This window comes from Physella acuta, unplaced genomic scaffold (genome assembly GCF_028476545.2).
Source record: "Physella acuta isolate Inbredline_101_S28 unplaced genomic scaffold, ASM2847654v3 ptg000778l, whole genome shotgun sequence".
Taxonomy (NCBI): Eukaryota; Metazoa; Mollusca; class Gastropoda; family Physidae; genus Physella; species Physella acuta.
In genome coordinates this window covers 679,373-690,640 of record NW_026732296.1, presented here as the reverse complement: position 1 = coordinate 690,640, position 11,268 = coordinate 679,373, and the positions used below count along the sequence as shown (strand labels likewise).

The window sequence follows — 11,268 nt, the reverse complement described above, 5'->3', positions numbered from 1 at the left end:
TCGTATAATGAGAATTTCATTCGCGGTCATTTTTAGCCCTCTTAGGGGGGCTTTAAGTCTGACCAACAGTTTTTCCATACGGCTTTGTCATCTATAGAGGTGTATACTAAACATTAGCCAGATGTAAAGTGGGTAAGTGCCCTAAAATCCGTTTTGAAATCACCCTCGGTTTTTCCCATAAAATACAAAGATTATATAGGGAAATACGACTGGTCAGTTTTGACCCATTTAACGAATTTTCCCGGACTCGGCGAGTTTTTTGTGACATCCCGAGGCGTTCTCCTACCACCTCACAAAATTTCAAGGGGGGTCGTCGGAGGAAATTTTTTTTCGTAATATAGACCATATAAGACGCCGGTCAGTCGAGGTCAGTTTTGACCCCCTCTCCGTAGACTTTTCGGCCAACCGTCACCGGCCGTCGTGTTCTATCGCCCCAAGGCACCATCGTGCACTTGACCACTTTGCTTTATATATATAGATATATGTATATATATATATATATATATATATATATATATATATATATATATATATATATATATATATATATATATATATATATATATATATATATATATATATATGTGACGAGCGAACATTTATCCTGCCGACAACGCCAATTGTAACGAGCCAACAGTTACCATGCTCGCAACGCCACATGTAATGAGACCTAATTGCCTGTAGTGCCACGTGTTAACGAGTTTAACCACTCATTCTAGACAACATTGACCACAGTATAGATACTCAAGATGCAGGTTCGCTATTGATCCTTTATTACATGAATCAAGAAATGCTTCATAATAACACAATAAATCAACAGGAATGCTTCTCAATAATAGTCTGAATCAACTGACCCCTAACAGTCCTTCACTAGGCTTTATATAACTGAATCCACATGTCTATAATCCTTCTTAACACAATACGGCTAACCCGTTCTATAACCGACTTGACATAGTCACACAGACTGACTGATCTAAGCGAGCGATGAAAGAGGTAAGAGCCTCGAAACGGGAAGAGAGAGGACGAGTTCTGCCGTCCCCTCCTATTTATGCCTTGAAATCGTAGTCGTACTTGTCTCCATTTCCGTAATCGATACTTGTAATCGATGTATCCGAATACTAATGTCGCAGTTTCTGACGTACCGTCCGATTCACTAAAACATCTGCGTCCCATCCATCAAAGTTGACAGCTCGTCTGAAACTTCTCGTACCGTTTCCCAAAATAGCACGCGTTGGCTTTGAGATTGTTATCAGACCGATCCAATAAGCCACCTGTTATGGTTGCGTCAGATTTCATACTGCGTCGCGGCTTCTCGTTCGTTATCATTTGTAACTGGTAGTTAGGCCTACCCCAGTTACATCCACCCCTGCTTTTTTTGTGTGTTTTCAACCACAAACAACGCCTGGCAGGTGCACTTCCTAAATGTCCATCGCATCATCGTAAAAAAAAAATTTATTGTTCCACTCACTGTCCACGACGTTCCATTCGTATACGATTGACAGTTATACCTATTTCACATATCAACTGTGTCTACATCATCTTCCTGAGACACAAAACAGTTCTAGAATTCACATCCACCCTTTCCATTTGGTGCCTTCACCAGTTCACTTCTATAGCTCTTTGAACAGTCTGTTTTCATACCAGCGCGACCATGAAAGAATTGATGGTTGCTGACAAAAAATTTCGTATTCCTTCTGTTCCTTAAACTTCTCCGCGGACCACTTATCTGATGGTCTACTGTCTCTCTGCTTCTGGAGGGACCGGGATCCTCATTGTTGCCGGTATCCTCCCCTTGCGTATCGCGGTTGTTCTGTTGATGGTGATATGGTTCCGGAATGGGTATGTGAATTTCCGTTATAACTTCCGGTTCCCTAATTGTCTTGGGTTTCTCTGTGTGTAACTGCTCTTCTTGCCTATTCCAATATTTCTTTAATTGAGCAATATTCGCCCACCGATCCGGTTTGGCGTGATCGATGGGTCTTATCTTAAAGGGGCCACCTGCTGCTTTAGGCATCTCCACGACTTGCCATATCTCCTGTCCCCAGAGATCGTGGATTTTGTTTCTGCCTAACGGGTGGCTACGCAGTAATACCCTGTCATTCAGTTTGAGTGACGGGTCCTTCGTCTGTATCGGCGGTTCCCTTCGCCGAGATTCATGTTCTAGTCTTTCCTGTACTACCCTGTACATTTCTCTAATTCTTCTCATATTTTCATTCACATATTCCAGTGCGGTGTATGAGCCAGTCATACTCTCCCTTTTTCCTAGGAACAAATCAAGAGGGAGTCGAGCCTCTCGTCCGAACAGCAACATGTATGGCGTAAAGCCGGTTGTGGCATGGGGTGTGCAGTTGTATAGATATACCAACTCTGGGAGAAAATCAGGCCAACGTTTTTTCTGTTCAGGTTCTAGCGTACGCAGCAAATCATGCATGCTGCGGTTGAACCGTTCACACTGTCCGTTTCCCTTCGGATTAAATGTGGTTGTTCTAGATTTGTTGATCCCGTAGTGGCTGCACAGTTGGTTAATTACTTCTGACTCGAAAGCCCTTCCTTGGTCAGAGTGTAATTGTCTTGGTATGCCATATTTGATGAACCAATGTTCTAATAAGACCTTTGCCACTGTTTTGGCAGTCTGATCTCGTGTGGGCACCGCCACAGTCCATTTGGTGAATACATCAGTCATTACCAACACATGTTCCGTCCCATCCGATGATTGCTCCAACGACGTAAAGTCCATAGCCACAATCTCTAGTGGTTTTGTCGCCAGTAGGTGTCCTGATGGCTGTCTCATTTTGACAACTGGCATTTTCGCATGCTGACACCTCACACAAGCCTCACAATGGCGTTTGACCTCCATTTCCATATTGGGCCAGTAACACCTCCGTCGTAATATTTTGTGCGTCCTGTCCTGACCTTGGTGTCCTGCCCTGTCATGTGCCAACCTTAGCACTTCTTCTCGTAATTGTCCCGGCACCACCACCTGGTGTATTGTGCCATCAATTTGGTCATGAATTCTCCGCATGAGAACACCATCCTTTATACTGAGACGGTTCCACTGACTCAGTATTTTCTTTGTTTCTCGACCAAATTGTTCTCTTTCCCTTCTTCCTGGGAATTTTTGTTCCTGGACGTATTTCAATAGCGGTTGTAAGCCACTATCCGTTCTCTGGGCATCTCTTATCTTTTTGTGATTAAGGCAATTAAAATCACTACTGTCCATATGTTCGGGCTCTGTGGATATGTGCTCCACCCCGGTCTGCCCGTTCTGCATCACTTGTACCCCATGAGGGATATCTGTTGACGCTCTGACCTCACATATTCCTGTCAGCGTTTCTTCCTCATCACCCGGTTTCTCGTAAGGATTCCTTGATAAAGCGTCCGCATTGCCATTGGACCGCCCCGGGCGATATTTTATCTCCAGGTCAAAGAGTGCCAATTCTGCTGCCCATCGCTGTTCGATGGATCCTAGCTTTGCTGTCTTTAGGTGACTCAAGGGGTTATTGTCAGTGTATACCACACATTTAGCACCTAAGAGATAGTCCCTGAATTTTTCAGTCACAGCCCATTTTAATGTCAAAAGTTCTAGTTTCATGGCGCTGTAATTTGTCATGTTCTTCTCTGATTCCTTCAGAGCTCGACTGGCATACGCAATAACCCTGAAACCTTGCTTTTGTTGTTGTGATAGCACAGCTCCCAGGCCTTTAGAGCTGGCGTCAATTTCTAACCGAAATGGTTTGTCAAAGTCCGCGTAACCCAATATCGGTGCCTCTGTCAAAGCCTTTTTCAAGAGTTTAAACGAGTTCAGGCATTCATCAGTCCATAGTTCACCTATCAGGTGTGTTTTACCTTTCTTTTTCTCCTTACTGTGTTTCTTTGTCATTTTGTTTACCAAGTCATGCAATGGTGCGGCAATTTTTGCAAAACCAGGTACAAATTTTCTATAATAGGAAGCAAAGCCCAAGAATGACCTGACCTCTACCGTAGTTGTTGGTTGTTTCCATTCTTTAACAGCTGCAATTTTATCTGGGTCAGTGGCGATGCCATCCGACGAAATCACGTAACCCAAAAAATGTACCGATTTCAAACCAAAGCAGCATTTGTCTGGGTTCAGCTTTACTCCTATCTCCCTAAGACGGAGAAACAATTGTTCTAATCTTTTTAGATGGTCCTCCCAAGTTTTTGAGTAAACTAGAATATCATCCAAATACACCAACATTATTTGAAATAGAAAGTCACTCATAGCACTCTGCATTACTCGCTGGAATGTAGCAGGTGCATTAGTTAGACCAAACGGCATACGGGTCCACTCGTACAGTCCCAGTGGAGAAATAAATGCAGTTTTATGTTGATCGTTGGGGTGCATGGCCACTTGGTGGTAGCCACTGGCCAAATCCAAGGTAGAAAAAAATCTTGCTCCCCCCAACGCATCAAGACATTCATCAATACGAGGCAAGGGGAATGCATCCCTTCTTGTGATATTGTTCAATTTCCGGTAATCACAACACAGTCTTATCTCCCCTGACTTCTTTTTTACCACTACAATCGGTGCCGCATACGGGCTTGTACTAGTTGTAATAATTCCCTTTTCTAGTAGATCATTCAGGTGTGCCTTCACCGCCGAGTAGTGACTCGGTGGTAATCTTCGATAAGGTTGCGCCACCGGCTTGTCTTGTAGTAAGGGTATCTGGTGTTTGATTACTTCCGTGTACCCCAAATCACCCTCATACGAGGCAAATACATCCCTGTATTTATTCAGTAATTCATTTAATTTTGGGTCTTCAGTTTCCGGGAATATATATGATCGGCCACCCTTTTTCTTCACCTCGGCCGTCACATTGACCGACCTAATTGTTACTTCATTACTACTGGTATTGATCAGTTCGATGCACTGTGCCGACCTTTGTACCTCGACGTTCTGTGGTACTCCTACCAGAGTGTTAGGCGGTATAAAAATTTCCTCATCCAAAACATTAGCTACCAACCCTTGAACTAGTCCGTTTTCCGCTGATGTGTATGTCCGCAGTAACACGACGCCTGCCCTCAGTGCGGCGCCACATGGTTCTACCATCACATCACCATTCACGCTTCTATCACCAATTTGTAATGTGATTGCCTTGACCGTGTTTGCCGGGACTGCTGTCCTTCCTCTGGTCTTGGCAAACCTGGCCAACTTGGATCCCCGACCTGGTGTGGTCGATCCGACAATATTTGTAAGAAATTCTGGCAACTGGCCAAGAATATTCATGCCCAACAGGCAAGGTATATTTGACACATTTGTCTCTAGGTTGTGTTTCGTAACGAACACCCCAACCTGCTTCAACCTATGTCCTGCCACCACGACATCCGCCAGAAAATAACCACAGTATGGAATGGTTAGTCCATTAGCTGCCGTTAGGCGCATGCCTGTGTCAGACCTCAACCTATGGTCTTTTCCTTTCATCCATTTGGTGTAAAAATTTTCCGTAATTGTCGTCACCTGGGAGCCTGTATCCACAATTGCCTTCACCGCGATGTCCCCAATCGTAATCACCATTTCGGGACAGACTCCCATCATTTTGCTTCTTGGGCCATAACCTCGCCCCTCTGTAGCCTGGCCCTGCCTTACAGAGGACGACCGTTTCCCTGGCAGTACCGTGCCATATGTCCGGGTTGTGAACAAGACAAACAAATTGGTCGACCGTCTGCCGTCCATTGGAGTGATGGCTTGGCAGGACGCGGCCGTCCAACCCGTCCCTGTTTTGTACCGTTCTTTTCCTGATTCTCAGCTGTTGACCTGCTTTCCAACCACTTCAAGCGTTGGTCAACCTTCTCTAGGTGGGCCAACAGTTGAGCCATCATGGTCTCCATCGTGTCGGCCCCTGTGGGTGGGGATTGTCTCTGTTCAGGCACAGAGACTTTGTCCACCGAACAGTTCGATTGGTCCTCATCCTCGGACCTGCGGATCGCTGAGTTCCTGACCTGAAGGAAGGTCAACTGCTGGTCTCTGTGGACCTCCTCTTTCAACTCTCTCCTTAAGATCGGGGTTGCTAGCCCCTCGATGAAATGGTCCCTCAGTAGGCGTACATCAATGTCCGGTGATTTGCCCTTTACCAAATCAAAGGCCCTGTTCATCCTGTGTGAGTACTCCATCACACTCTCCGCCATTCTCTGCTTTAAGCCCACGAATCCCGATAGCAGTTGCACTCCCGACCGTCTCTCCCCAAAGGTCTCCATAATCAGATCTAGCACCTTATCTGGATCTGATTGGACGGTCCTATCGTGGCACTTAACCTCTGCCCTAACCGTTTCACCTATACTGCCCATCAGCAGTCTTAATCTTTCCTCTGGTGACATATGTCTCGAGGCCCAGGCCGCTTTGACCTCTTCACTGAACCTGTTGGTTAAAGTTGGATCTCCGTCCCCGTAAAATTTGTTAATATGGGACTCTCTGGGTAGGACCACTATATGGGTCTGCTTCTCGTCCAGAGTAGACATTTTCTTCCTTAAGTACTAACAAAAAAGAGTTCTTTCTTACCGTGTGTGTATGAAAAATTTTTCCTCGTTCCTCAATTTTCACAGTTCCTGAATGTCCGAATTCACACACACACTAAACACAGTTATGCACAAGGTTGACTATAGGTGCCTTAAACGGCAAGTCTAGTTGAATTCATCCTGATCGCAGCGCCAATTGTGACGAGCGAACATTTATCCTGCCGACAACGCCAATTGTAACGAGCCAACAGTTACCATGCTCGCAACGCCACATGTAATGAGACCTAATTGCCTGTAGTGCCACGTGTTAACGAGTTTAACCACTCATTCTAGACAACATTGACCACAGTATAGATACTCAAGATGCAGGTTCGCTATTGATCCTTTATTACATGAATCAAGAAATGCTTCATAATAACACAATAAATCAACAGGAATGCTTCTCAATAATAGTCTGAATCAACTGACCCCTAACAGTCCTTCACTAGGCTTTATATAACTGAATCCACATGTCTATAATCCTTCTTAACACAATACGGCTAACCCGTTCTATAACCGACTTGACATAGTCACACAGACTGACTGATCTAAGCGAGCGATGAAAGAGGTAAGAGCCTCGAAACGGGAAGAGAGAGGACGAGTTCTGCCGTCCCCTCCTATTTATGCCTTGAAATCGTAGTCGTACTTGTCTCCATTTCCGTAATCGATACTTGTAATCGATGTATCCGAATACTAATGTCGCAGTTTCTGACGTACCGTCCGATTCACTAAAACATCTGCGTCCCATCCATCAAAGTTGACAGCTCGTCTGAAACTTCTCGTACCGTTTCCCAAAATAGCACGCGTTGGCTTTGAGATTGTTATCAGACCGATCCAATAAGCCACCTGTTATGGTTGCGTCAGATTTCATACTGCGTCGCGGCTTCTCGTTCGTTATCATTTGTAACTGGTAGTTAGGCCTACCCCAGTTACATATATATATATATTCAATGTCTCTGGATTAAAGTTAAGATAACAAATTTTATCCATTTGGGAAATTAAGTTGATGTCTACCCAACTTCGACGAGTAGGGCCTACTAGTACTGCTGGGAGGAAACAAATGTAAGCAAAGTGCTGACCACTGACTCAAGTGAATAAAACAGCTGAGGTCTTTTCCAGCAGAGGCGTCGCAAGGTCACCCGGTGCGGCAACTCATGTTGTAATTCCCCCGCCCCTCCCAGACGTTGATTAACGTGTCAGTTTTTAAAATTCTCAAGAACTTTTTTTTCTTCATGATGATTCAGTTTACGTCATGGTGGCAAGCCTCCATCCCCTACCCCCTTCCCCAATCTTGTTGGGATTTGTCAATTTCGCTCTCAATTAAAAAAAAAGTCTTTTTAACTCTATTTAATCATTTATTTAACTGGAATGATTGTTTTTTTTCTATAAATATTTTGCTATTTTTGGCTAGTTGTCACCCCCTCCCGTAAGTGGTGTCACCCGGTGCGTTCCGACCCCCCCCCCCCCCCCCGCCCCCCCATCGCAAGTTTCAGGTCTGAGAAAATGTGAATTAATTCATGAATTATCGATATTTGCTTCCATTGAATGTTTATGCCTTTGGTTATAACAATTATTAGGTTCAATTGATTCAATGACCGTGATGCTTCTGATCAACACCATTTTCTTCAATGGAACCTGGAGATTTCCCTTCCCCAAGTACAGAACGTTTAGACGTCCTTTTTATAGTTTGGATGGGGGAATCAGCTCGGTAAGGTTTAGATATTTAAATTTAATTTCTTGAGATTAATGATTAATCTATTTCTTTGTTCTTAATTTTGGTGTTGGAAGGGATCCCCTCCAACACAATTAAGTACACGTGTCAACTGGTTATGCGCAAATAAGGCCAATGACTCCGATTTCAGCCTGTTTTTCTTTTTCAATTTGCTTCCATAACCTTTATCCAACAAAGAACAAACTACAAGGCAGTAGTTGTTTGGTTTTTGAGTTGTCTCTCCTAGAAGAGTGGATGTCCCCAGCTAACGAGCCTCATCTGCCCTAGGGTTCGAACTCGAGACTTGTCTATTACCAACCATGAGCTTTACTGACTCGTCCACGCCGACCCCTTAATGATTAATAATAATTGACATTAAAATTAAATGCATTTAGTTAAGCTCAGGTGTTTATACATTTTTAAATAATAATATGTAAAAATAAATTAAAAAGTCAATATCATTTGTCGGATGTTTTTAAATATTTACACTCACTAGGTCGACATGATGAGCGATGACATGACCATTAAATACAAGAAAGATAACTCTATTGGGATAGAGGTAGTCGAGTTGCCCTTCAATGGTGAAAGATTCCATTTTTACATAGCTCTACCAGAGGAGGTGAATGGTATCACAGATTTAGGTATGTTGTAGGTCATAAACTAAATTAAAGTAAAATGTGGCCAATCAAATGAAGAAAACATTTTTTAACATAATTTAATACAATCTGGTGGCACATTTTCAACTTGTTCTTCAAAATAAATGTCGCTACCTTTACAAAATGTGAAGTCACTATGTATATGTCTTGTTTCTAAAGAAAAATTTCTAGCAACGCCAGGAAAGGTCGATACACTGTTCGGTGGACTTAGCTCTGAACACTTAGATGTCAGCATTCCAAAGTTCAAGACTGAGACAACTTTATACCTGGTTCAACCTCTGAAAGATATCGGCATGGTGGAGGCTTTCATACCTGGTTACGCCGACTTTACTGGAATCAGAAGAAAAGGTAAGCTGTTGAACAGGTAAATATAAATATTTAAGTTGTTATCTGTATATTTGGATGTCATGATCTGATTTAAATGCTACAGCCTTTAATAACTTGAGGATGTACATATTTATATACCTAACAACACAATGTATGATTATTTCAGACCTAGCCTGTAAACAGTAATTTTACATTGAAAATAACGGGAACAGGGCTTTTACCCCCCCCCCCCCCACGTTAATTACTCATCGCCCAGTAGGACATTACCCCCCGGTCATAGCTTAAGGTTCAGCTAGGGATAGAGTTAGAGTTTGAGTTTGGGCTAGGTCTAGGTCAACGGTTAGGGTTAGGGTTTGGGTTAGGGCTAGGGCTAGGGTTAGGTCTCGGATTAGGGTTAGGCTGAAATCAATGTCTAGAGTTGGGTTTGGTTTTGGGTTAACTTTAGGGTGAGGTGAATTCTTAGGTTTTTCGTTATTTTCTTAAAGTTAGAATTAAGGTAATATATTGGTATAGAGTTGGGGATAAAATCAGGATTCTATTTTGGAGAATGGGAGGAGGTGTTAATTCCCCAGGGGGATAATTGACAGGGGGAGGGGTAAAATCGGGGGGGGGGGGGGTTAATGTCCGGGGGGGTTGGGTAATGTCCTGTAGCCGAAAATAACAAAGCGATTTAAAAATACTAACTTTCCACATAATTAATTGAAAAATAACTTTTTCGTTCCTCAAAAAGGTTAAAACACTATATTCGCGCAGCAAGATATATATATTCATTTAACTGAATGTAAACACATTACACAAAAAAATAGACTATCTATAAAAAGAAGATACAATTCACTTTAAAAACAATGGTATCACGGAGATTTATACAAGTTCAAAAAATGCATTTATTGTAACCTGATCTCGGCCACAGGTGAAGTTTTTATCAGCCAGGTCATTCACAAGGCTATCATTGACGTCAAAGAAACAGGAACTGTCGCTGCTGCAGCTACAGCTGTGCAAGTGAGAAAGCAAGTGAGAATGGCCTCTGTACCGAATACAAGATTTGTCGCGGACCATCCTTTCCTCTTCTTTATTAGAGACGAATTGACCCAACAAATTTTGTTTCAAGGAAAATTTTCCGGATAATTAAATAAACAGTGAGTTGAATTGGCATGTGTGGTTTTTTAAATTTATTTGCGTGCAAGTTTTGCGATGATGAGATTTGAAAATTTTTCCCGACGCAAATCGTAAATAATAGTGTACAACATCAATCCTAATCTATTTTCAGTAAACGACAACAGTGGTAGCAGTATATATATATATATATATATATATATATATATATATATATATATATATATATATATATATATATATATATATATATATTTATAATGTTACGACCCCACCCGGGGTTCCCATCCCCCGACCCTCCTCTCCCTTGGATTGTAAAAAGTAAAAAATTTAAAAATAAACTGTCATTTGCATCATCCATCTGTATTTACAATAAAGCGTGAGTGATCTCCCCTAAGCTTTCTCGAGTATTCTTATATAATACTGCGAGGGATGTCAATAGGAATATAGACATGATTTTTAATCAATTTTTAATTAATTAAACTTTTTAAAAATTGAATAGAATCTCATAGAAGAAAAAAAGGTTTGCGCACGAATTGAGCAGAAAACAATGTATATATATTAGTGCCTGTGCACACCTCCCTGTTTCCTACAGTGTTCTGACGTTCCATGTTCCTAAAAGGATAGGTGTCTTTTGCGATAGTAGTTTTGGGGCTTTGAACTTAGTTTTCCTCGGTTGAAGAAAGGGCGTCGACTCTGTGGCTCGCATGATGGTTTGGCTGCATTGTGTCATATTTCTCTTAAGTGGAGACATAGTTCTTCCGAGAACTGGATTAATTTCAGATTTGGCTTCGGTTTCTGTAACTCTACTTAGTTTTATGTAGACGGGTAGTTACAATCCTCAACCTGGAGGACCAGGGCACAACGTTTGGTCTGGCCCCTACCTGCACATATGTGTCCAGCTTATTTAGAACTGCCAGGAGCACTAGGCTGCCGCCGGAAAACCCCTGG

At 42.5% G+C, this 11,268-nt stretch overlaps 1 protein-coding gene across 1 annotated transcript; it reads left to right on the top strand.

The window, feature by feature from the left end:
* The first annotated feature begins 8,091 nt into the window (after positions 1 to 8,091).
* On the top strand, positions 8,092 to 10,329 carry LOC131950776 (serpin B6-like). The gene is made up of 4 exons (XM_059312960.1): positions 8,092 to 8,218; positions 8,718 to 8,862; positions 9,037 to 9,225; positions 10,115 to 10,329. Exons 1-4 carry the CDS (start codon positions 8,102 to 8,104, stop codon positions 10,327 to 10,329), a joined length of 666 nt encoding a protein of 221 aa, XP_059168943.1. The 5' UTR covers positions 8,092 to 8,101.
* Positions 10,330 to 11,268: the final 939 nt, after the last annotated feature.